General features: G+C 55.2%; 2 protein-coding genes across 3 annotated transcripts in view; both read left to right on the forward strand.

Moving 5' to 3' along the window:
- Positions 1-272: 272 nt before the first annotated feature.
- Positions 273-11,960, forward strand: LOC137362524 (cyclin-dependent kinase 2-associated protein 2-like). 2 transcript variants are annotated; one of them, XM_068026920.1, is made up of 4 exons: positions 273-296; positions 1,443-1,537; positions 3,369-3,495; positions 9,529-11,960. In XM_068026920.1, coding segments are annotated over exons 1-4 (291 nt in total). In that variant the 5' UTR covers positions 273-295; the 3' UTR covers positions 9,597-11,960. The 2 variants fall into 2 exon arrangements, with proteins under 2 accessions (XP_067883021.1, XP_067883022.1); XM_068026921.1 differs by lacking the exon at positions 273-296 and adding an exon at positions 943-964.
- Positions 11,961-16,527: 4,567 nt separating this feature from the next.
- Positions 16,528-25,781, forward strand: part of LOC137362523 (membrane-associated phosphatidylinositol transfer protein 1-like) — a gene marked incomplete at its 3' end in the record, with an annotated part of 112,680 nt that continues 103,426 nt past the window's right edge. The window contains exon 1 of the mRNA XM_068026919.1: positions 16,528-17,147. The remainder of the gene's footprint in view (positions 17,148-25,781) is intronic.

A 25,781-nucleotide genomic window follows, 5' to 3' on the forward strand; every position in this document is an offset into this window, starting at 1 on the left:
AGTGGGGGGGGAGAGAGAGAGAGAGAGACTGGGGGAGCTAGAGAGAGAGACTGGGGGGAGCTAGAGAGAGAGACTGGGGGAGCGAGAGAGAGAGACTGGGGGAGAGAGAGAGAGACTGGGGGAGGGAGAGAGACTGGGGGAGGGAGAGAAAGAGTGAGAGACGAGAGAGAGACGGGCAGAGATAGAGAGGGGCGGATAGAGAGAGTGCGGGACGGGGGGAGAGAGAGAGGGTGAGAGACCGGGGAGAGAGAGTGCGAGACGGTAGGGAGACAGTGAGTGAGAGACGGCGAGAGAGAGTGAGTGAGAGACGGCGAGAGAGAGTGAGTGGGAGACGGTAGGGAGAGAGTGAGTGAGAGACGGCGAGAGAGAGTGAGTGAGAGACGGCGAGAGAGAGTGAGTGAGAGACGGCGAGAGAGAGTGAGTGAGAGACGGCGAGAGAGAGAGAGTGAGAGACGGCGAGAGAGAGAGAGTGAGAGACGGCGAGAGAGAGAGAGTGAGAGACGGCGAGAGAGAGAGAGTGAGAGACGGCGAGAGAGAGAGAGTGAGAGACGGCGAGAGAGAGAGAGTGAGAGACGGCGAGAGAGAGAGAGTGAGAGACGGCGAGAGAGAGAGAGTGAGTGAGAGACGGCGAGAGAGAGAGGGTGAGTGAGAGACGGCGAGAGAGATAGAGTGAGTGAGAGACGGCGAGAGAGAGAGAGAGTGAGAGACGGCGAGAGAGAGTGAGTGAGAGACGGCGAGAGAGAGTGAGTGGGAGACGGTAGGGAGAGAGTGAGTGAGAGACGGCGAGAGAGAGTGAGTGAGAGACGGCGAGAGAGAGAGAGAGTGAGAGACGGCGAGAGAGAGTGAGTGAGAGACGGCGAGAGAGAGTGAGTGGGAGACGGTAGGGAGAGAGTGAGTGAGAGACGGCGAGAGAGAGTGAGTGAGAGACGGCGAGAGAGAGTGAGTGGGAGACGGTAGGGAGAGAGTGAGTGAGAGACGGCGAGAGAGAGTGAGTGAGAGACGGCGAGAGAGAGTGAGTGAGAGACGGCGAGAGAGAGTGAGTGAGAGACGGCGAGAGTGAGTGAGAGACGGGTGGAGAGAGAGTGAGAGACGGGTGGAGAGAGAGTGAGTGAGAGATGGCGAGAGAGAGTGAGTGAGAGACGGCGAGAGAGAGTGAGTGAGAGACGGCGAGAGAGAGTGAGAGACGGGTGGAGAGTGAGAGAGTGAGACGGGGAGAGAGAGAGAGTGAGAGACGGGTGGAGAGTGAGACGGGGAGAGAGAGAGAGACTGTGGTGCGTGTGAATGTGGGATTTTTTTCTAGAATGGTTGCTGTGTGACCCTGTGGTTGTGATTTGTTTTTGCCCTCTGAGCTGATGTCAGTGTGATCCTGGGTTTGGGGAGGTTTAATTATCACCACTCTTCTGTCTGTTTCTAATGTCCGTGCTTTCTCCTCCCGCCTGCAGTGATGAACGTCAGCTCACCCTCTTCCAGTCTGGCTGTCACCTCCTTCCGACCCCTTTTCAACGACTTTGGCCCACCGTCCATGGGCTACATGCAGGTACATCACTACCCACCTCCCCCAGTGTCGCACAGTCAGAGGGTCAGTACTGAGAGAGTGCTGCAGTGTCGGAGGGTCAGTACTGAGGGAGTGCTGCACTGTCGGAGGGTCAGTACTGAGAGAGTGCTGCAGTGTCGGAGGGTCAGTACTGAGAGAGTGCTGCAGTGTCGGAGGGTCAGTACTGAGGGAGTGCTGCAGTGTCGGAGGGTCAGTACTGAGGGAGTGCTGCAGTATCGGAGGGTCAGTACTGAGGGAGTGCTGCACTGTCAGAGGGTCAGTACAGAGGGAGTGCTGCACTGTCAGAGGGTCAGTACAGAGGGAGTGCTGCACTGTCGGAGGGTCAGTACTGAGGGAGTGCTGCACTGTCGGAGGGTAAGTACTGAGGGAGTGCTGCACTGTCAGAGGGTCAGTACTGAGAGAGTGCTGCACTGTCAGAGGGTCAGTACTGAGGGAGTGCCGCACTGTCGGAGGGTCAGTACTGAGAGAGTGCCGCACTGTCGGAGGGTCAGTACTGAGGGAGTGCCGCACTGTCGGAGGGTCAGTACTGAGAGAGTGCTGCAGTGTCGGAGGGTCAGTACTGAGGGAGTGCTGCAGTGTCGGAGGGTCAGTACTGAGGGAGTGCTGCAGTGTCGGAGGGTCAGTACTGAGGGAGTGCTGCACTGTCAGAGGGTCAGTACAGAGGGAGTGCTGCACTGTCAGAGGGTCAGTACAGAGGGAGTGCTGCACTGTCGGAGGGTCAGTACTGAGGGAGTGCTGCACTGTCGGAGGGTAAGTACTGAGGGAGTGCTGCACTGTCAGAGGGTCAGTACTGAGAGAGTGCTGCACTGTCAGAGGGTCAGTACTGAGGGAGTGCCGCACTGTCGGAGGGTCAGTAGTGAGGGAGTGCTGCACTGTCAGAGGGTCAGTACTGAGGGAGTGCTGCACTGTCGGAGGGTCAGTACTGAGGGAGTGCTGCACTGTCGGAGGGTCAGTACTGAGAGAGTGCTGCACTGTCGGAGGGTCAGTACTGAGAGAGTGCTGCAGTGTCGGAGGGTCAGTACTGAGGGAGTGCTGCACTGTCAGAGGGTCAGTACTGAGGGAGTGCTGCACTGTCGGAGGGTCAGTAGTGAGGGAGTGCTGCACTGTCAGAGGGTCAGTACTGAGGGAGTGCTGCACTGTCGGAGGGTCAGTACTGAGGGAGTGCTGCACTGTCGGAGGGTCAGTACTGAGGGAGTGCTGCACTGTCGGAGGGTCAGTACTGAGGGAGTGCTACACTGTCGGAGGGTCAGTGGTGAGGGAGTGCTGCACTGTCAGAGGGTCAGTAGTGAGGGAGTGCTGCACTGTCAGAGGGTCAGTAGTGAGGGAGTGCTACACTGTCAGAGGGTCAGTACTGAGGGAGTGCTGCACTGTCGGAGGGTCAGTACTGAGGGAGTGCTGCACTGTCGGAGGGTCAGTACTGAGGGAGTGCTGCACTGTCGGAGGGTCAGTAGTGAGGGAGTGCTGCACTGTCGGAGGGTCAGTACTGAGGGAGTGCTGCACTGTCGGAGGGTCAGTAGTGAGGGAGTGCTGCACTGTCAGAGGGTCAGTACTGAGGGAGTGCTGCACTGTTGGAGTTTCAGTACTGAGGGAGTGCTGCACTGTCAGACACTCTCACACACAGCATGTTTATGCTGTGATACTCTGAGATGTCTGGCAGTGGGTTAATATGCTGGAGAAACGGGGAGCTGACTCTCTGAACCAGGTCTCCAGTGAGTTCTGGCTGCGACTCAATATGGCTGATGCATTGCTTGGAATCTTTTAACCCTCTCATTTCCTCTACCTCCCTCCCCCTCCCTCCGGCCACCCTACGCAGGGTCTGAAACCATCGCAACCCTCCCAGAGTACCTACTCTGACCTCCTGTCTGTCATTGAGGAGATGGGAAAGGAGATCCGACCAACCTACGCGGGCAGTAAGAGTGCAATGGAACGGCTGAAACGAGGTGAGATTGGCACCACACCCCCTCTTGTTGGAACTCTACCTATTGTGTCTTCAGAGGTGGGGGGGTGGAGAGGGACGGGTTCAGTGCTACTGGACAGGGGGACACGTTGCATAGCAATATGGGGTGGAGGTGGGTGGGGGAGAGTGAGGGATATGGGGAGGAGGTCACTCTGTGGGAGTGAGGAATATGGGGATGGAGGTGGGTAGGTGGGAGTGAGGAATATGGGGAGGAGGTGGGTAGGTGGGGGTGAGGGATATGGGGATGGAGGTGGGTAGGTGGTAGTGAGGGATATGGGGAGGAGGTGGGAGTGAGGGATATGGGGAGGAGGTGGGAGTGAGGGATATGGGGAGGAGGTCGGTCTGTGGGAGTGAGGGATATGGGGAGGAGGTCGGTCTGTGGGAGTGAGGGATATGGGGAGGAGGTGGGGAGGTGGGAGTGAGGGATATGGGGAGGAGGTGGGTAGGTGGGAGTGAGGGATATGGGGAGGAGGTGGGAGTGAGGGATATGGGGAGGAGGTGGGTAGGTGGGGGTGAGGGATATGGGGAGGAGGTGGGTCGGTGGGACTGAGGGATATGGGGAGGAGGTGGGAGTGAGGGATATGGGGAGGAGGTGGGTAGGTGGGGGTGAGGGATATGGGGATGGAGGTGGGTAGGTGGGAGTGAGGGATATGGGGAGGAGGTGGGAGTGAGGGATATGGGGAGGAGGTGGGAGTGAGGGATATGGGGAGGAGGTCGGTCTGTGGGAGTGAGGGAAATGGGGAGGAGGTGGGGAGGTGGGAGTGAGGCATATGGGGAGGAGGTGGGAGTGAGGGATATGGGGAGGAGGTCGGTCTGTGGGAGTGAGGGATATGGGGAGGAGGTGGGTAGGTGGGAGTGAGGGATATGGGGAGGAGGTGGGAGTGAGGGATATGGGGAGGAGGTCGGTCTGTGGGAGTGAGGGATATGGGGAGGAGGTGGGGAGGTGGGAGTGAGGGATATGGGGAGGAGGTGGGTAGGTGGGAGTGAGGGATATGGGGAGGAGGTGGGTAGGTGAGAGTGAGGGATATGGGGAGGAGGTGGGTAGGTGGGAGTGAGGGATATGGGGAGGAGGTCAGTAGGTAGGAGTGAGGGATATGGGGCAGAGGTCAGTCTGTGGGAGTGAAGGATATGGGGAGGAGGCCAGTAGGTGGGAGTGAGAGTATGGGGGAGGTGGTGGGTCTGTGGGAGTGAGGGATATGCGGAGGAGTGGGTCTGTGGGAGTGAGAGATATGGGGAGGAGGTCGGTATGTGGGAGTGAGGGATATGGGGAGGGAGTGAGGGATATGGGGAGGAAGTCGGGTGGGTGGGAGTGAGGGATATGGGGAGGAGGTGGGTCTGTGGGAGTGAGGGATATGGGGAGGAGGTGGGTCTGTGGGAGTGAGGGATATGGGGAGGAGGTGGGTCTGTGGGAGTGAGTGATATGGGGAGGAGGTCGGTATGTGGGAGTGAGGGATATGGGGAGGAGGTCAGGAGGTGGGAGTTGGGATATGGGGAGGAGGTGGGTAGGTGGGAGTGAGGGATATGGGGAGGAGGTCGGTCTGTGGGAGTGAGAGATATGGGGAGGAAGTCGGGTCTGTGGGAGTGAGGGATACGGGGAGGAGGTGGGTCTGTGGGAGTGAGGGATATGGGGTGGAGGTGGTAGGTGGGAGTGAAGGATATGGGGAGGAGGTCGTTGGTGGGAGTGAGGGATATGGGGAGGTGGTGGGTCTGTGTGAGTGACGGATATGGGGAGGAGGTGGTTCAGTGGGAGTGAGGGATATGGGGAGGAGGTCGGTCTGTGGGAGTGAGGGATATGGGGAGGAGGTGGGTCTGAGTGAGGGATATGGGGAGGAGGTCGGTAGGTGGGAGTGAGGGATATGGGGAGGAGGTGGGTCTGTGGGAGTGAGGGATATGGGGAGGAGGTCGGTCTGTGGGAGTGAGGGATATGGGGAGTTGGTCGGTCTGTGGGCGTGAGGGATATGGGGAGGAGGTGGGTAGGTGAGAGTGAGGGATATGTGGAGGAGGTGGGTAGCTGGGAGTGAGGGATATGGGGAGGAGGTGGGTAGGTAGGAGTGAAGGATATGGGGAGGAGGTTGGTCTGTGGGAGTGAGGGATATGGGGAGGAGGTGGGTAGGTGGGAGTGAGGGATATGGAGAGGAGGTCAGTAGGTGGGAGTGAGGGATTTGGGGAGGAGGTGGGTCTGTGGGAGTGAGATCTATGGGAGGAGGTGGGTCTGTGAGAGCGAGGGATATGCGGAGGAGTGGGTCTGTGGGAGTGAGAGATATGGCGAGGAGGTCGGTCTGTGGGAGTGAGGGATATGGGGAGTAGGTGGGAGTGAGGGACATGGGGAGGAGGTAGGTAGGAGTGAGGGATATGGGGAGGAGATGGGTAGGTGAGAGTGAGGGATATGGGGAGGAGGTGGGTAGGTGGGAGTGAGGGATATGGGGAGGAGGTGGGTAGGTAGGTAGGAGTGAGGGATATGAGGTGGGAGTGAGGATTATGGGGAGGTGGTGGGTCTGTGGGAGTGTGGGATATGTGGAGGAGGTGAGTGAGGGACATGGGGAAGAGGTGGGTGTGAGAGATATGGGGAGGAGGTGGGTAGGTAGGAGTGAGGGATATGGGGAGGAGGGAGTGAGAGATATGGGGAGGAGGTGGGTAATTATGAATGAGGGATATGGGGAGGAGGTGGGTAGGTGGGAGTGAGGGATATGGGGAGGAGGTGGGTAGGTGGGAGTGAGAAATATGGGGAGTAGGTGGGTAAGTAGGAGTGAGGGATATGGGGAGGAGGTGGGTAGGTGGGAGTGAGAAATATGGGGAGGAGGTGGGTAGGTCGGAGTGAGGGATATGGGGAGGAGGTGGGTAGGTAGGAGTGAGGGATATGGGGAGGAGGTGGGTAGGTGGGGGTGAGGAGTATGGGGAGATGGTGGGTCTGTGGAAGTGAGGGATATGGGGAGGAGGTCAGTAGGTAGGAGTGAGGGATATGGGGCAGAGGTCAGTCTGTGGGAGTGAAGGATATGGGGAGGAGGCCAGTAGGTGGGAGTGAGAGTATGGGGGAGGAGGTGGGTCTGTGGGAGTGAGGGATATGCGGAGGAGTGGGTCTGTGGGAGTGAGAGATATGGGGAGGAGGTCGGTATGTGGGAGTGAGGGATATGGGGAGGGAGTGAGGGATATGGGGAGGAAGTCGGGTGGGTGGGAGTGAGGGATATGGGGAGGAGGTGGGTCTGTGGGAGTGAGGGATATGGGGAGGAGGTGGGTCTGTGGGAGTGAGGGATATGGGGAGGAGGTGGGTCTGTGGGAGTGAGGGATATGGGGAGGAGGTGGGTCTGTGGGAGTGAGAGATATGGGGAGGAGGTCGGTATGTGGGAGTGAGGGATATGGGGAGGAGGTCAGGAGGTGGGAGTTGGGATATGGGGAGGAGGTGGGTAGGTGGGAGTGAGGGATATGGGGAGGAGGTCGGTCTGTGGGAGTGAGAGATATGGGGAGGAGGTCGGGTCTGTGGGAGTGAGGGATACGGGGAGGAGGTGGGTCTGTGGGAGTGAGGGATATGGGGTGGAGGTGGTAGGTGGGAGTGAAGGATATGGGGAGGAGGTCGTTGGTGGGAGTGAGGGATATGGGGAGGTGGTGGGTCTGTGTGAGTGACGGATATGGGGAGGAGGTGGTTCAGTGGGAGTGAGGGATATGGGGAGGAGGTCGGTCTGTGGGAGTGAGGGATATGGGGAGGAGGTGGGTCTGTGGGAGTGAGGGATATGGGGAGGAGGTCGGTCTGTGGGAGTGAGGGATATGGGGAGTTGGTCGGTCTGTGGGCGTGAGGGATATGGGGAGGAGGTGGGTAGGTGAGAGTGAGGGATATGTGGAGGAGGTGGGTAGCTGGGAGTGAGGGATATGGGGAGGAGGTGGGTAGGTAGGAGTGAAGGATATGGGGAGGAGGTTGGTCTGTGGGAGTGAGGGATATGGGGAGGAGGTGGGTAGGTGGGAGTGAGGGATATGGAGAGGAGGTCAGTAGGTGGGAGTGAGGGATTTGGGGAGGAGGTGGGTCTGTGGGAGTGAGATCTATGGGAGGAGGTGGGTCTGTGAGAGCGAGGGATATGCGGAGGAGTGGGTCTGTGGGAGTGAGAGATATGGCGAGGAGGTCGGTCTGTGGGAGTGAGGGATATGGGGAGTAGGTGGGAGTGAGGGACATGGGGAGGAGGTAGGTAGGAGTGAGGGATATGGGGAGGAGATGGGTAGGTGAGAGTGAGGGATATGGGGAGGAGGTGGGTAGGTGGGAGTGAGGGATATGGGGAGGAGGTGGGTAGGTAGGTAGGAGTGAGGGATATGAGGTGGGAGTGAGGATTATGGGGAGGTGGTGGGTCTGTGGGAGTGTGGGATATGTGGAGGAGGTGAGTGAGGGACATGGGGAAGAGGTGGGTGTGAGAGATATGGGGAGGAGGTGGGTAGGTAGGAGTGAGGGATATGGGGAGGAGGGAGTGAGAGATATGGGGAGGAGGTGGGTAATTATGAATGAGGGATATGGGGAGGAGGTGGGTAGGTGGGAGTGAGGGATATGGGGAGGAGGTGGGTAGGTGGGAGTGAGAAATATGGGGAGGAGGTGGATAAGTAGGAGTGAGGGATATGGGGAGGAGGTGGGTAGGTGGGAGTGAGAAATATGGGGAGGAGGTGGGTAGGTCGGAGTGAGGGATATGGGGAGGAGGTGGGTAGGTAGGAGTGAGGGATATGGGGAGGAGGTGGGTAGGTGGGAGTGAGGAGTATGGGGAGATGGTGGGTCTGTGGAAGTGAGGGATATGGGGAGGAGGTCAGTAGGTAGGAGTGAGGGATATGGGGCAGAGGTCAGTCTGTGGGAGTGAAGGATATGGGGAGGAGGCCAGTAGGTGGGAGTGAGAGTATGGGGGAGGAGGTGGGTCTGTGGGAGTGAGGGATATGCGGAGGAGTGGGTCTGTGGGAGTGAGAGATATGGGGAGGAGGTCGGTATGTGGGAGTGAGGGATATGGGGAGGGAGTGAGGGATATGGGGAGGAAGTCGGGTGGGTGGGAGTGAGGGATATGGGGAGGAGGTGGGTCTGTGGGAGTGAGGGATATGGGGAGGAGGTGGGTCTGTGGGAGTGAGGGATATGGGGAGGAGGTGGGTCTGTGGGAGTGAGAGATATGGGGAGGAGGTCGGTATGTGGGAGTGAGGGATATGGGGAGGAGGTCAGGAGGTGGGAGTTGGGATATGGGGAGGAGGTGGGTAGGTGGGAGTGAGGGATATGGGGAGGAGGTCGGTCTGTGGGAGTGAGAGATATGGGGAGGAAGTCGGGTCTGTGGGAGTGAGGGATACGGGGAGGGAGTGAGGGATATGGGGAGGAAGTCGGGTGGGTGGGAGTGAGGGATATGGGGAGGAGGTGGGTCTGTGGGAGTGAGGGATATGGGGAGGAGGTGGGTCTGTGGGAGTGAGGGATATGGGGAGGAGGTGGGTCTGTGGGAGTGAGAGATATGGGGAGGAGGTCGGTATGTGGGAGTGAGGGATATGGGGAGGAGGTCAGGAGGTGGGAGTTGGGATATGGGGAGGAGGTGGGTAGGTGGGAGTGAGGGATATGGGGAGGAGGTCGGTCTGTGGGAGTGAGAGATATGGGGAGGAAGTCGGGTCTGTGGGAGTGAGGGATACGGGGAGGAGGTGGGTCTGTGAGAGTGAGGGATATGGGGAGGAGGTGGGTCTGTGGGAGTGAGGGATATGGGGAGGAGGTGGGTCTGTGGGAGTGAGGGATATGGGGAGGAGGTGGGTCTGTGGGAGTGAGGGATATGGGGAGGAGGTGGGTCTGTGGGAATGAGGGATATGGGGAGGAGGTGGGTCTGTGGGAGTGAGGGATATGGGGAGGAGATCTGGGGCCAAGGTGGTGATGTTGCCAGCCGCGTCCTGTGAGGTTTTATCCTGTGCCCAGTTGTGATTGGTCCATTGCGCCCCCCCCGCCAACCCCCAACCCACTGCTTTCCATTTGCTGCCTTGCTCCTGACTCCAGCCAATGAGATTGATGGAATCCTGCCTCTCCCATTTCTCCTTACAGGAATAATCCACGCCAGGGCCCTGGTCCGGGAATGTCTGGCCGAGACAGAGAGGAACGCCCGGTCGTAGCATGGAGAGTCTGACCAGTCACCGAGTCCCCTTCCCAAGCCAAGGGCGAATAGCCCAATGATTTCCTTTGGCCACGCAAGCGGAGAGAAGAACCAAACAATTAACTTTTTTTTCTTTTTAAAAACAAGTCTTAGTTTAACAGCAATTGCCCTTTGGAAAGCAGTGAGGGAGGGTGGATATAGTTCTGTTGTAGTGAGAGACTGTTTATTGTCCTAAATTCTTATAGATTCATAAGGTTATTCCAGGCACAGAAGCAGGTCTTTCGGCCCATCTAGTCCATGCTAGCTCTTCGCAGAGCTATCCACTCAGAGCCTTTCCCCCGCTCGATCCCTGTAGCCTGCAAGTTAATTTCCCTCAATTACCCATCCAATTTCCTTTAGAAATCATTGATCGTCTTCACTTCCACCTCCCTCGAGGGCAGTGAGTTCCAGATCATTACCACCCACTGTGTAAAAAAGATTTCCCTCAGATCCCTTCACCACCCACCCCCCACCGCATCTCTTACCCAAAATCTTCAATCTGTGTCTCCCAGTCCTTGTACCATCAGTTAATGGGAACAGTTTTTCCTTGTTTAACTTCTCTAAACCTGTCAGTATCTTGTACATCTCTATTAAATCACCCCTCAATCTCCTTTGCTCTAAGGAGGATAACCCCAGCTTTTCCAACCTAACCTTGTAACTCGAATCCCCCATCCCTGGAACCATTCTGTGTAAATCTCCTCTGCACCCTCTCAAGGACCCTCACATCCTTCCTGAAGTGTGGTGACCAGAACTGGACACAATACTCCAGTTGTGTCCCAACCAGAGCTTTATAAAGGTTCAGCATGACTTCCCTGCTTTTGTACTCAATGTCTCTGTTCATGAAGCCCAAGATCCCATAAGCTTTACTAACCAGTCTCTCAGTATATCCGACCACCTTCAAAGATCGATGCACAAGCACCTCCAGGTCCCTCTGCTCCTGCGCACTCTTTAGAACTCTGCCATTAAGTCTATATTACCTCTCCCTATTCCTTCTGACAAAATGCATCACCTCACACTTGTCAGTATTAAACTCCATCTGCCACCTCTCTGCCCATTCTGCTAGCCTATCTGTGTCCTGTTGCAGGCAGTTCGGATCATCCTGTTTGTCATTCCTCCAAGTTTGACGTCATCAAATTTTCAGATTCTACTCTGTGTTCTAATATCAAAGACATTTATATAGCAAAAAAAAATGCAGTGGTCCCAGCACTGACCCTTGAGGAACACCACTGTCTACCATCCTCCAGTCTGAAAAACAACCATTTACTATGGCTCGCTCTTTTTAGTCCTGGTGAAGAGAGGTTTGCCCATTTCCTGCTCGGAAAGGATTTTGCCGAAAACATTTTAGCGGCTGTTCCCACCTCGAGCCTGTGACACAGGAACAGGGGGAGGCCGTTCAGCCCCTCCTGGAGGCTGCTACACAGAAGCAGGAGGAGGCCATTCAGCCCTCTCGAGCCTGGCCCTCCATTCAGTGAGATCATGGCTGATGTGTACCTCAATGCCTGACATCACTCCGAACGGCCTGGCTCAAATTTTAAGGTTCTGCCCCCTTGTTCTGGACTCTTCCCCCACCCACCAGAGGAAATAGTTTCTCGATCAACCCGATCGCATCCTTCAATCATCTAAAACCCCTCGATTTGGTCACCCTTTAATCTTCGATCTTCGAGTGTGAGCAGCCTCCCCTCGGAGTTTAACCCTTTCATCCCCAGGATCACTCTGTGGCACAGCCACACCTGACTCACCCCCCCAGTCTGTTCATTGTTAGCCATGGCACGACATGGGGTAATGTCTAAAGTCCAACAATTTTATGCCTTCAGTATTTGGCTCCACATTTTTGGGATGCTCCCTGAAGGTCGAGTTGCCTAAACATTGAGAGATGCTCCCTAGACTGGGATTTCCCTGGATGTTTTGAGATGCTCCTGAACTGAGAATCAGTGAATCTGTTCAACACGGCCCTGACTGGTGGGGGACTCTCCCTAAACATGGAATTCAGCAAAACCCTTTCGAGGCGGCCTTCATTTATAATTGGTTACACATTTGGAGACGCTCCCTAACCTGTATTTGGCTTGGCGTTCGGACCTGGTTCGCCACTGGCGTTTGCAGACGGCCCCCAGGTGGGGAAACTTGGAGGACAGTCCCGAACTGGGCGAAACTTGGGGAGAAAGTTCCTAATGACCATTCCACTGAGTCTTCGGAGACGCTCCCTTGCTGTTGTGCATTGACAATGTTTTGAAGTTTACTTTTTTTTTTAAAAAGGACGAGTATTTGTAATAAACTTTAAGCTGATTTCTACCTTGGACTGAGGTTACTCATGTACCAGGAATACATATTAAAACAGATTCGCACATACCTGCTCTCTGTGTCCTGACACACAATCTCCAAAAGCTACACAGCAACTGCTGGCTTCAAAACTGCTCTCCGGAGATTCGAGTCCCAGAAACAAGGCCAGTGCATCTGGTACCAGCACTGTCGGAGGGTCAGTACTGAGGGAGTGCTGCACTGGCAGAGGGTCAGTACTGAGGGAGTGCTGCACTGTCAGAGGGTCAGTACTGAGAGACTGCCATACGTTCAGAGGTCAGTACTGAGGGAGTGCTGCACTGTCGGAGGATCGGTACTGAGGGAGTGCTGCACTGTCAGAGGGTCAGTACTGAGGGAGTGTCGCATTGGCAGAGGGTCAGTACTGAGAGACTGCCATACGTTCAGAGGTCAGTACTGAGGGAGTGCTGCACTGTCGGAGGATCGGTACTGAGGGAGTGCTGCACTGTCGGAGGATCGGTACTGAGGGAGTGCTGCACTGTCAGAGGGTCAGTACTGAGGGAGTGCTGCACTGTCGGAGGGTCAGTACTGAGGGAGTGCTGCACTGTCGGAGGATCGGTACTGAGGGAGTGCTGCACTGTCAGAGGGTCAGTACTGAGGGAGTGCTGCACTGTCGGAGGGTCAGTACTGAGAGACTGCCATACGTTCAGAGAGTCAGTACTGACAGAGTGTTGCACTGTCGGAGGATCGGTACTGAGGGAGTGCTGCACTGCCAGAGAGTCAGTACTGAGAGACTGCCATACGTTCAGAGAGTCAGTACTGACAGAGTGTTGCACTGTCGAAGGATCGGTACTGAGGGAGTGCTGCACTGCCAGAGAGTCAGTACTGAGAGACTGCCATACGTTCAGAGGGTCAGTACTGAGGGAGTGTTGCACTGTCGGAGGATCGGTACTGAGGGAGTGCTGCACTGTCAGAGGGTCAGTACTGAGGGAGTGCTGCACTGTCAGAGAGTCAGTACTGAGAGACTGCCATACGTTCAGAAGGTCAGTACTGACAGAGTGTTGCACTGTCGGAGGATCGGTACTGAGGGAGTGCTGCACTGTCAGAGGGTCAGTACTGAGGGAGTGTTGCACTGCCAGAGGGTCAGTACTGAGGGAGTGCTGCACTGTCAGAGCGTCAGTACTGAGGGAGTGTTGGATGTCAGTACTGAGGGAGTGCTCGCACTGTCAGAGGGTCAATACTGAGGGAGTGCTGCACTGTCTGAGGCTCAGTACTGAGGGGATGCTGCACTGTCGGAGTGTCAGTACTGAGGGGGTGCTGCACTGTCGGAGGGTCAGTACTGAGGGAGTGCTACATTGTCGGTGGGTCAGTACTGAGGGGGTGCCGCACTGTCAGAGGGTTAGTACTGAGGGAGTGTCGCACTGTCGGAGGGTCAGTACTGAGGGGGTGCCACACTGTCGGAGGGTCAGTACTGAGGGGGTGCCACACTTTCAGAGGGTCAGTACTGAGGGGGTGCCACACTGTCGGAGGGTCAGTACTGAGGGGGTGCTGCACTGTCGGAGTGTCAGTACTGAGGGTGTGCCGCACTGTCGGACTGTCAGTACTGAGGGAGTGCTGCACTGTCGGAGTGTCAGTACTGAGGGGGTGCTGCACTGTCGGAGTGTCAGTACTGAGGGAGTGCTGCACTGTCGGAGTGTCAGTACTGAGGGGGTGCCACACTGTCGGAGGGTCAGTACTGAGGGGGTGCTGCACTGTCGGAGTGTCAGTACTGAGGGGGTGCCGCACTGTCGGAGTGTCAGTACTGAGGGAGTGCTGCACTGTCGGAGTGTCAGTACTGAGGGGGTGCTGCACTGTCGGAGTGTCAGTACTGAGGGAGTGCTGCACTGTCGGAGTGTCAGTACTGAGGGAGTGCTGCACTGTCGGAGTGTCAGTACTGAGGGAGTGCTGCACTGTCGGAGGGTCAGTACTGAGGGGGTGCCACACTGTCAGAGGGTCAGTAGTGAGGGAGTGCTGCACTGTCGGAGGGTCAGTACTGAGGGGGTGCCACACTGTCAGAGGGTCAGTACTGAGGGAGTGCTGCACTGTCGGAGGGTCAGTACTGAGGGGGTGCCACACTGTCAGAGGGTCAGTACTGAGGGAGTGCTGCACTGTCGGAGGGTCAGTAATGAAGTGGTGAATGAGCTCTCTTTCTTTTCTCTATGTAAATAAGTCACGTTCCAGATCACAACAACTCACTGTGTGAAAAAACATTTCCCCTCATCTCCCCCCTCTGCTTCTTTTACCCATTATCTTAAATCTGTGTCCCTCTGGTTACCGACCCTCCTGTCACTGGAAACAGTTTCTCCTGATTTACTCCATCGAAACCTCCTCGTCATTCTGAACATCCCGATTAAATCACCTCTTAACCTTCTCTGCTCTAAGGAGAACAATCCCAGCTTCCTCAGTCTCTCCACATTAACTGAAGTCCCTCATCCTTCGGACAATTCTGGTCAATCTGCTCCCTCACCGTCTCTTAAGTCTGAAAGTGTGTGGTGCCCAGAATCGGACACAAGACTCCAGCAGAGGCCAAACAAGTGATTTATAACCCTTCAGCATCATGAAATATCAGGTCAACATTTCCCATTAAATTTTGCTATGTCAACTGTCACAATGTTGTTGCCATCTCTGGCCATTTGGTGGCTCTATGACATGAGGTTTTATACTGCAAATACTCCCAATTATTCGCCACCTTAAGTGTCGTAAAACAGCACAAACTCGATGAATATTTGACTCCAAGCCACACAGAGATTTGGACAGGTGAAAAGAGCAAGGTTATAAGGAGCAAATTAAAGGCAGAGAGTGGTTCAGAGACCCAATATTCATTATCTTCACTCAGGTCGTCTAGTTTCACCTCCGTAACAGCACTCCTGCATCATCTCCGACAACCTTCCCTATCTCTGTACCTCCTCCAGCCCCTGCAACCTTCCCTATCTCTGTAACTTCCTCCAGCCCCGACAACCCTCCCTATCTCTGTAACCTCCTCGAGCCCCGACAACCCTCCCTATCTCTGTAACCTCCTCCAGCCCCGACAACCCTCCCTATCTCTGTAACCTCCTCCAGCCCCTGCAACCTTCCCTATCTCTGTAACCTCCTCCAGCCCCGACAACCCTCCCGATCTCTGTAACCTCCTCCAGCCCCGACAACCCTCCCTATCTCTGTAACCTCCTCCAGCCCCGACAACCCTCCCTATCACTGTAACCTCCTCCAGCCCCGACAACCCTCCCTATCTCTGTAACTTCCTCCAGCCCCGACAACCCTCCCTATCTCTGTAACCTCCTCCAGCCCCGACAACCCTCCCTATCTCTGTAACCTCCTCCAGCCCCGACAACCCTCCCTATCTCTGTAACCTCCTCCAGCCCCGACAACCCTCCCTATCACTGTAACCTCCTCCAGCCCTGACAACCTTCCCTATCTCTGTAACTACCTCCAGCCCCTACACCCCTCCCTATCTCTGTAACCTCCTCCAGCCCTCACAACCCTGCCTATCCCTGTAACCTCCTCCAGCCCCTACACCCCTCCCTAATCTCTGTAACCTCCTCCAGCCCCTACACCCTTCCCTATCTCTGTAACCTCCTCCAGCCCCTACACCCTTCCCTAATCTCTGTAACCTCCTCCAGCCCCAACAACCCTCCCTATCTCTGTAACCTCCTCCAGCCCCTACAACCCTCCCTATCTCTGTAACCTCCTCCAGCCCCTACACCCCTCCCTAATCTCTGTAACCTCCTCCAGCCCTGACAACCCTCCCTATCTCTGTAACCTCCTCCAGCCCCTACACCCCTCCCTATCTCCGTAACCTCCTCCAGCCCCTACACCCCTCCCTATCTCTGTAACCTCCTCCAGCCCCTACATCCCTCCCTATCTCTGTAACTTCCTCCAGCCCCTACTACCCTCCGAGATCTCTGTAACCTCCTCCAGCCCCTACTACCCTCCGAGATCTCTGTAACCTCCTCCAGCCCCTACAACCCTCCCTATCTCCGTAACCTCCTCCAGCCCCTACATCCCTCCCTATCTCTGTAACTTCCTCCAGCCCCTACTACCCTCCGAGATCTCTGTAACCTCCTCCAGCCCCTACTACCTTCCGAGATCTCTGTAACCTCCTCCAGCCCCTACACCCCTCCCTATCTCCGTAACCTCCTCCAGCCCCTACATCCCTCCCAATCTCTGTAACCTCCTCCAGCCCCTACATCCCTCCCTATCTCTGTAACTTCCTCCAGCCCCTACTACCCTCCGAGATCTCTGTGCTCCTCCAATTCCGGCCTCTTGCTGATTCCCCATCCCCCGATTCCCATCGCTCCACCATTGGCGGCCGTGCCTTCAGCTGTCTGGGGCCCTAAGCTCTGGAATTCCCTCCCTAAACCTCTCCGCCTCTCTCTCTCTCTCCTCCTTTCAGACTCTCCTTAAAAATCTCCCTCTTTGACCGAGCTTTTGGTCACCTGTCCCGAATATGCCCCAGTGGGTCTCGGTTTCAGATTCCTGTCTGATTATCGCTACTGGGAAAGTGGAAGTGGGTTCAGCCAATTGGAGGTTGACCGGTGGAAGGTGGGGGGGGGGCGGGGGGGGGGGATGTGGTGTGGGGGTGGGGTAGTGAGGGTTGGCGGGCGCCGTTCCCGAGACGGGCGACCTGGGCACGACCCGGCTCGAGGGAGGTCGGGCCGGGCGACATGGTTCTGGAGTGGTCGCCGATGGAGAGGCAGTGAAGGCCGGGCCTCCCTTCCTGGGCCGGGGGGAGAATTAGGGAAGCCACGCACCGGGGGTGGGGTGCGGCACTGAGGCCCACACGGCGAGCAGGGAGAGGCCTCGGGTTCCTTCACCAGACTGAAGGGAGCCCCCCCCCCTGCCGACACAGCTCAGGCTGTGCTATAAATAACGCTCGAATGGGCCGGGCCACCAGAGCACGGTCTGCAAAAGCCTGCTCAGGAAACTTGCACTTCCTGTTCCACAGCTCAGAGACGGAGTGTGTGTGTGTGAGAGAGAGAGAGAGAGAGAGACAAAAGCGTCCTGTCAAAGCACCACTGGCAGGATTTAATCTCCATTGCAGGTAGGCCCTGATTGAAGACACAGCGAATGTCACTCCCAGTCGGTTCGGGTGGTAATGAGCTGTAAACACACAGAGGTGTAAACAAACAGCCTCAGGCTCCATCACCAGGCTCTACCAGCTCTCAGCATTAGCTGAAGGAAAATTTCACCCAGTGACATTGGCTGCACCCATTCCAGTCACTAGGCAACCGGGGGATAACTGGTGAGTGAAATGAATCACAGGATTTTTCAATCTAAGATGGGTGCAGACACACTGGGTAAAGGGGGAAGCAATCAGTCCCATCTGGGAATATGTACTGTCCGTGTGTGTGTGTCTCAGTGTCAGCTGCTTTATGGTCTGTGTGTGTGTCTCACTGTCAGCTCCTGTACTGTCTGTGTGTGTGTCTCAGTGTCAATTCCTGTACGGTCTGTGTGTGTGTCTCAGTATCAGCTCCTGTACGGTCTGTGTGTGTGTCTCAGTGTCAGCTCCGGTACGGTCTGTGTGTGTGTCTCAGTATCAGCTCCTGTACGGTCTGTGTGTGTGTCTCAGTGTCAGCTCCTGTACAGTCCGTGTGTGTGTCTCAGTGTCAGCTCCTGTACGGTCTGTGTGTGTGTCTCAGTGTCAGCTCCTGTACGGTCTGTGTGTGTGTCTCAGTATCAGCTCCTGTACGGTCTGTGTGTGTGTCTCAGTGTCAGCTCCTGTACAGTCTGTGTGTGTGTCTCAGTGTCAGTTCCTGTACGGTCTGTGTGTGTGTCTCAGTGTCAGCTCCTGTACGGCCTGTGTGTGTGTCTCAGTGTCAGCTCCTGTACGGTCTGTGTGTGTGTCTCAGTGTCAGCTCCTGTACGGTCTGTGTGTGTGTCTCAGTGTCAGCTCCTGTACGGTCTGTGTGTGTGTCTCAGTATCAGCTCCTGTACGGTCTGTGTGTGTGTCTCAGTGTCAGCTCCTGTACAGTCTGTGTGTGTGTCTCAGTGTCAGTTCCTGTACGGTCCGTGTGTGTGTCTCAGTGTCAGCTCCCGTACGGTCTGTGTGTGTGTCTCACTGTCAGCTCCTGTACTGTCTGTGTGGGTGTCTCAGTGTCAGCTCCTGTACAGTCTGTGTGTGTCTCTCAGTGTCAATTCCTGTACGGTCTGTGTGTGTGTCTCAGTGTCAGCTCCTGTACGGTCTGTGTGAGTGTGTCTCAGTGTCAGCTCCTGTGCAGTCCGTGTGTGTGTCTCAGTGTCAGCTCCTGTACGGTCCGTGTGTGTGTCTCAGTGTCAGCTCCTGTACGGTCCATGTGTGTGTCTCAGTGTCAGCTCCTGTACGGTCTGTGTGTGTGTCTCAGTATCAGCTCCTGTACGGTCTGTGTGTGTGTCTCAGTGTCAGCTCCTGTACAGTCTGTGTGTGTGTCTCAGTGTCAGCTCCTGTACGGTCTGTGTGTGTGTGTCTCAGTGTCAGCTCCTGTACAGTCTGTGTGTGTGTCTCAGTGTCAGTTCCTGTACGGTCTGTGTGTGTGTCTCAGTGTCAGCTCCTGTACAATCTGTGTGTGTGTCTCAGTGTCAATTCCTGTACGGTCTGTGTGTGTGTCTCAGTGTCAGTTCCTGTACGGTCTGTCTGTGTGTCTCAGTGTCAGTTCCTGTACGGTCTGTGTGTGTGTCTCAGTGTCAGCTCCTGTACAGTCTGTGTGTGTGTCTCAGTGTCAATTCCTGTACGGTCTGTGTGTGTGTCTCAGTGTCAACTCCTGTACAGTCCGTGTGTGTGTCTCAGTGTCAGCTCCTGTACGGTCCGTGTGTGTGTCTCAGTGTCAGCTCCTGTACGGTCCGTGTGTGTGTCTCAGTGTCAGCTCCTGTACAGTCCGTGTGTGTGTCTCAGTGTCAGCTCCTGTACGGTCCGTGTGTGTGTCTCAGTGTCAGCTCCTGTACAGTCCGTGTGTGTGTCTCAGTGTCAGCTCCTGTACGGTCTGTGTGTGTGTCTCAGTGTCAGCTCCTGTACAGTCTGTGTGTGTGTCTCAGTGTGAGTTCCTGTACGGTCCGTGTGTGTGTCTCAGTGTCAGCTCCTGTACAGTCCGTGTGTGTGTCTCAGTGTCAGCTCCTGTACGGTCTGTGTGTGTGTCTCAGTGTCAGATCCTGTACAGTCTGTGTGTGTGTCTCAGTGTCAGTTCCTGTACGGTCTGTGTCTGTGTCTCAGTGTCAGCTCCTGTACGGTCTGTGTGTGTGTGTCTCAGTGTCAGCTCCTGTACGGTCCGTGTGTGTGTCTCAGTGTCAGCTCCTGTACAGTCCGTGTGTGTGTCTCAGTGTCAGCTCCTGTACGGTCCGTGTGTGTGTCTCAGTGTCAGCTCCTGTACAGTCCGTGTGTGTGTCTCAGTGTCAGCTCCTGTACGGTCTGTGTGTGTGTCTCAGTGTCAGCTCCTGTACGGTCTGTGTGTGTGTCTCAGTATCAGCTCCGGTACGGTCCGTGTGTGTGTGTGTGTCACAGTGTCAGCTCCTGTATGGTCTGTGTGTGTGTCTCAGTGTCAGCTCCTGTACAGTCTGTGTGTGTGTCTCAGTGTCAGTTCCTGTACGGTCTGTGTGTGTGTCTCAGTGTCAGTTCCTGTATGGTCTGTGTGTGTGTGTCTCAGTGTCAGCTCCTGTACGGTCTGTGTGTGTGTCTCAGTGTCAGTTCCTGTACGGTCTGTGTGTGTGTCTCAGTGTCAGCTCCTGTACGGTCTGTGTATGTGTCTCAGTGTCAGCTCCTATACAGTCTGTGTGTGTCTCAGTGTCAGCTCCTGTACGGTCTGTGTGTGTGTCTCAGTGTCAGCTCCTGTACGGTCTGTGTGTGTGTCTCAGTGTCAGCTCCTGTACGGACTGTGTGTGTGTGTCTCAGTGTCAGCTCCTGTACGGTCTGTGTGTGTGTCTCAGTGACAGCTCCTGTATGGTCTGTGTGTGTGTCTCAGTGTCAGCTCCTGTACAGTCTGGGTGTGTGTCTATCAGTGTCAGCCCCTGTATGGTCTGTGTGTGTGTCTCAGTGTCAGCTCCTGTACAGTCTGGGTGTGTGTCTATCAGTGTCAGCCCCTGTATGGTCTGTGTGTGTGTCTCAGTGTCAGCTCCTGTATGGTCTGTGTGTGTGTGTCTCAGTGTCAGCTCCTGTACGGTCTGTGTGTGTGTGTGTGTCTCAGTGACAGCTCCTGTATGGTCTGTGTGTGTGTCTCAGTGTCAGCTCCTGTACAGTCTGTGTGTGTGTGTGTGTGTGTGTGTCTCAGTGTCAGCTCCTGTATGGTCTGTGTGCGTGTGTGTGTGTGTGTGTGTCTCAGTGTCAGCTCCTGTACGGTCTGTGTGTGTGTCTCAGTGTCAGCTCCTGTACGGTCTGTGTGTGTGTGTCTCAGTTTCAGCTCCTGTATGGTCTGTGTGTGTGTGTCACAGTGTCAGCTCCTGTACGGTCTGTGTGTGTGTGTCTCAGTGTCAGCTCCTGTATGGTCTGTGTGTGTGTCTCAGTGTCAGCTCCTGTACGGTCTGTGTGTGTGTCTCAGTGTCAGCTCCTGTACAATCTGGGTGTGTGTCTCTCAGTGTCAGCTCCTGTCTGGTCTGTGTGTGTGTCTCAGTGTCAGCTCCTGTACGGTCTGTGTGTGTGTCTCAGTGTCAGCTCCTGTACGGTCTGTGAGTGTGTCTCAGTGTCAGCTCCTGTACGGTCTGTGTGTGTGTCTCAGTGTCAGCTCCTGTATGGTCCGTGTCTGTGTCTCAGTGTCAGCGCCTGTACAGTCCGTGTCTGTGTCTCAGTGTCAGCTCCTGTATGGTCCGTGTGTGTGTGTCTCAGTGTCAGCTCCTGTACGGTCTGTGTGTGTGTCTCAGTGTCAGCTCCTGTACGGTCTGTGTGTGTGTCTCAGTGTCAGCTCCTGTACGGTCTGTGTGTGTGTCTCAGTGTTAGCTCCTGTATGGTCTGTGTGTGTGTCTCAGTGTCTGCTCCTGTACGGATTGTGTGTGTGTGTGTGTCTCAGTGTCAGCTCCTGTACGGTTTGTGTGTGTGTCTCAGTGTCAGCTCCTGTACGGTCTATGTGTGTGTCTCAGTGTCAGCTCCTGTATGGTCTGTGTGTGTGTCTCAGTGTCAGCTCCTGTACGCTCTGTGTGTGTGTGAATGTCTCAGTGTCAGCTCCTGTACGGTCTGTGTGTCTGTGTCTCAGTGTCAGCTCCTGTACGGTCTGTGTGTGTGTCTCAGTATCTGCTCCTGTACAGTCTGTGTGTGTGTCTCAGTGTCAGCTCCTGTACAGTCTGGGTGTGTGTCTCTCAGTGTCAGGTCCTGTATGGTCTGTGTGTGTGTGTCAGTGTCAGCTCCTGTACGGTCTGTGTGTGTGTCTCAGTGTCAGCTCCTGTACGGTCTGTGTGTGTGTCTCAGTGTCAGCTCCTGTACAGTCTGGGTGTGTGTCTCTCAGTGTCAGGTCCTGTATGGTCTGTGTGTGTGTGTCAGTGTCAGCTCCTGTACGGTCTGTGTGTGTGTCTCATTGTCTGCTCCTGTACGGATTGTGTGTGTGTGTGTGTCTCAGTGTCAGCTCCTGTACGGTTTGTGTGTGTGTCTCAGTGTCAGCTCCTGTACGGTCTATGTGTGTGTCTCAGTGTCAGCTCCTGTATGGTCTGTGTGTGTGTCTCAGTGTCAGCTCCTGTACGCTCTGTGTGTGTGTGAATGTCTCAGTGTCAGCTCCTGTACGGTCTGTGTGTCTGTGTCTCAGTGTCAGCTCCTGTACGGTCTGTGTGTGTGTCTCAGTATCTGCTCCTGTACAGTCTGTGTGTGTGTCTCAGTGTCAGCTCCTGTACAGTCTGGGTGTGTGTCTCTCAGTGTCAGGTCCTGTATGGTCTGTGTGTGTGTGTCAGTGTCAGCTCCTGTACGGTCTGTGTGTGTGTCTCAGTGTCAGCTCCTTTACGGTCTGTGTGTGTGTCTCATTGTCAGCTCCTGGACGGGTTGTGTCTGTGTCTCAGTGTCAGCTCCTGTACAGTCCGTGTCTGTGTCTCAGTGTCAGCTCCTGTACGGTCCCTGTGTGTGTGTCTCAGTGTCAGCTCCTGTACGGTCTGTGTGTGTGTCTCAGTGTCAGCTCCTGTACGGTCTGTGTGTGTGTCTCAGTGTCAGCTCCTGTACGGTCTGTGTGTGTGTGTCTCAGTGTCAGCGCCTGTACGGTCCCTGTGTGTGTGTCTCAGTGTCAGCTCCTGTACGGTCTGTGTGTGTGTCTCAGTGTCAGCTCCTGTACGGTCTGTGTGTGTGTCTCAGTGTCAGCTCCTGTCTGGTCTGTGTGTGTGTCTCAGTGTCAGCTCCTGTACAGTCTGTGTGTGTGTGTGTCTCAGTGTCAGCTCCTGTACGGTCTGTGTGTGTGTGTGTCTCAGTGTCAGCTCCTGTACGGGTTGTGTTTGTGTGTCTCAGTGTCAGCTCCTGTATGGTCTGTGTGTGTGTCTCAGTGTCAGCTCCTGTACGTACTGTGTGTGTGTGTGTGTCTCAGTGTCAGCTCCTGTACGGTCTGTGTGTGTGTCTCAGTGTCAGCTCTTGTACGGTACGTTTGTGTGTATCTTAGTGTCAGTTCCTGTACGGTCTGTGTGTTTGTGTCTCAGTGTCGGCTCCTGTACGGTACGTGTGTGTGTGTCTCAGTGTCAGCTCCTTTCCGGTCTGCGTGTGTGTGTGTCTCAGTGTCAGCTCCTGTACGGGTTGTGTTTGTGTGTCGCAGTGTCAGCTCTTGTACGGTCTGTGTGTGTGTGTGTGTCTCAGTGTCAGCTCCTTTACGGTCTGTGTGTGTGTCTCAGTGTCAGCTCCTGTACGCTCTGTGTGAGTGTCTCAGTGTCAGTTCCTGTACGGTCTGTGTGTGTGTGTGTCTCAGTGTCAGCTCCTGTACGGGTTGTGTGTGTGTCTCAGTGTCAGCTCCTGTACGGTCTGTGTGTGTGTGTCTCAGTGTCAGCTCCTGTACAGTCTGTGTGTGTGTCTCAGTGTCAGTTCCTGTACGGTCTGTGTGTGTGTCTCAGTGTCAGCTCCTGTACAATCTGTGTGTGTGTCTCAGTGTCAATTCCTGTACGGTCTGTGTGTGTGTCTCAGTGTCAGTTCCTGTACGGTCTGTCTGTGTGTCTCAGTGTCAGTTCCTGTACGGTCTGTGTGTGTGTCTCAGTGTCAGCTCCTGTACAGTCTGTGTGTGTGTCTCAGTGTCAATTCCTGTACGGTCTGTGTGTGTGTCTCAGTGTCAACTCCTGTACAGTCCGTGTGTGTGTCTCAGTGTCAGCTCCTGTACGGTCCGTGTGTGTGTCTCAGTGTCAGCTCCTGTACGGTCCGTGTGTGTGTCTCAGTGTCAGCTCCTGTACAGTCCGTGTGTGTGTCTCAGTGTCAGCTCCTGTACGGTCCGTGTGTGTGTCTCAGTGTCAGCTCCTGTACAGTCCGTGTGTGTGTCTCAGTGTCAGCTCCTGTACGGTCTGTGTGTGTGTCTCAGTGTCAGCTCCTGTACAGTCTGTGTGTGTGTCTCAGTGTGAGTTCCTGTACGGTCCGTGTGTGTGTCTCAGTGTCAGCTCCTGTACAGTCCGTGTGTGTGTCTCAGTGTCAGCTCCTGTACGGTCTGTGTGTGTGTCTCAGTGTCAGATCCTGTACAGTCTGTGTGTGTGTCTCAGTGTCAGTTCCTGTACGGTCTGTGTCTGTGTCTCAGTGTCAGCTCCTGTACGGTCTGTGTGTGTGTGTCTCAGTGTCAGCTCCTGTACGGTCCGTGTGTGTGTCTCAGTGTCAGCTCCTGTACAGTCCGTGTGTGTGTCTCAGTGTCAGCTCCTGTACGGTCCGTGTGTGTGTCTCAGTGTCAGCTCCTGTACAGTCCGTGTGTGTGTCTCAGTGTCAGCTCCTGTACGGTCTGTGTGTGTGTCTCAGTGTCAGCTCCTGTACGGTCTGTGTGTGTGTCTCAGTATCAGCTCCGGTACGGTCCGTGTGTGTGTGTGTGTCACAGTGTCAGCTCCTGTATGGTCTGTGTGTGTGTCTCAGTGTCAGCTCCTGTACAGTCTGTGTGTGTGTCTCAGTGTCAGTTCCTGTACGGTCTGTGTGTGTGTCTCAGTGTCAGTTCCTGTATGGTCTGTGTGTGTGTGTCTCAGTGTCAGCTCCTGTACGGTCTGTGTGTGTGTCTCAGTGTCAGTTCCTGTACGGTCTGTGTGTGTGTCTCAGTGTCAGCTCCTGTACGGTCTGTGTATGTGTCTCAGTGTCAGCTCCTATACAGTCTGTGTGTGTCTCAGTGTCAGCTCCTGTACGGTCTGTGTGTGTGTCTCAGTGTCAGCTCCTGTACGGTCTGTGTGTGTGTCTCAGTGTCAGCTCCTGTACGGACTGTGTGTGTGTGTCTCAGTGTCAGCTCCTGTACGGTCTGTGTGTGTGTCTCAGTGACAGCTCCTGTATGGTCTGTGTGTGTGTCTCAGTGTCAGCTCCTGTACAGTCTGGGTGTGTGTCTATCAGTGTCAGCCCCTGTATGGTCTGTGTGTGTGTCTCAGTGTCAGCTCCTGTACAGTCTGGGTGTGTGTCTATCAGTGTCAGCCCCTGTATGGTCTGTGTGTGTGTCTCAGTGTCAGCTCCTGTATGGTCTGTGTGTGTGTGTCTCAGTGTCAGCTCCTGTACGGTCTGTGTGTGTGTGTGTGTCTCAGTGACAGCTCCTGTATGGTCTGTGTGTGTGTCTCAGTGTCAGCTCCTGTACAGTCTGTGTGTGTGTGTGTGTGTGTGTGTCTCAGTGTCAGCTCCTGTATGGTCTGTGTGCGTGTGTGTGTGTGTGTGTGTCTCAGTGTCAGCTCCTGTACGGTCTGTGTGTGTGTCTCAGTGTCAGCTCCTGTACGGTCTGTGTGTGTGTGTCTCAGTTTCAGCTCCTGTATGGTCTGTGTGTGTGTGTCACAGTGTCAGCTCCTGTACGGTCTGTGTGTGTGTGTCTCAGTGTCAGCTCCTGTATGGTCTGTGTGTGTGTCTCAGTGTCAGCTCCTGTACGGTCTGTGTGTGTGTCTCAGTGTCAGCTCCTGTACAATCTGGGTGTGTGTCTCTCAGTGTCAGCTCCTGTCTGGTCTGTGTGTGTGTCTCAGTGTCAGCTCCTGTACGGTCTGTGTGTGTGTCTCAGTGTCAGCTCCTGTACGGTCTGTGAGTGTGTCTCAGTGTCAGCTCCTGTACGGTCTGTGTGTGTGTCTCAGTGTCAGCTCCTGTATGGTCCGTGTCTGTGTCTCAGTGTCAGCGCCTGTACAGTCCGTGTCTGTGTCTCAGTGTCAGCTCCTGTATGGTCCGTGTGTGTGTGTCTCAGTGTCAGCTCCTGTACGGTCTGTGTGTGTGTCTCAGTGTCAGCTCCTGTACGGTCTGTGTGTGTGTCTCAGTGTCAGCTCCTGTACGGTCTGTGTGTGTGTCTCAGTGTTAGCTCCTGTATGGTCTGTGTGTGTGTCTCAGTGTCTGCTCCTGTACGGATTGTGTGTGTGTGTGTGTCTCAGTGTCAGCTCCTGTACGGTTTGTGTGTGTGTCTCAGTGTCAGCTCCTGTACGGTCTATGTGTGTGTCTCAGTGTCAGCTCCTGTATGGTCTGTGTGTGTGTCTCAGTGTCAGCTCCTGTACGCTCTGTGTGTGTGTGAATGTCTCAGTGTCAGCTCCTGTACGGTCTGTGTGTCTGTGTCTCAGTGTCAGCTCCTGTACGGTCTGTGTGTGTGTCTCAGTATCTGCTCCTGTACAGTCTGTGTGTGTGTCTCAGTGTCAGCTCCTGTACAGTCTGGGTGTGTGTCTCTCAGTGTCAGGTCCTGTATGGTCTGTGTGTGTGTGTCAGTGTCAGCTCCTGTACGGTCTGTGTGTGTGTCTCAGTGTCAGCTCCTGTACGGTCTGTGTGTGTGTCTCAGTGTCAGCTCCTGTACAGTCTGGGTGTGTGTCTCTCAGTGTCAGGTCCTGTATGGTCTGTGTGTGTGTG

This window comes from Heterodontus francisci, unplaced genomic scaffold (assembly GCF_036365525.1).
Source record: "Heterodontus francisci isolate sHetFra1 unplaced genomic scaffold, sHetFra1.hap1 HAP1_SCAFFOLD_1156, whole genome shotgun sequence".
Classification (NCBI taxonomy): Eukaryota; Metazoa; Chordata; class Chondrichthyes; order Heterodontiformes; family Heterodontidae; genus Heterodontus; species Heterodontus francisci.

What these genes read in the sequence shown, in the direction of transcription:
- LOC137362524 (XM_068026920.1), top strand. An exon ending in CGTCCATGGGCTACATGCAG is followed by an intron (nt 1,538 to 3,368) that starts GTACATCACTAC and finishes CACCCTACGCAG; the next exon opens with GGTCTGAAACCATCGCAACC. An exon ending in AATGGAACGGCTGAAACGAG is followed by an intron (nt 3,496 to 9,528) that starts GTGAGATTGGCA and finishes TTCTCCTTACAG; the next exon opens with GAATAATCCACGCCAGGGCC.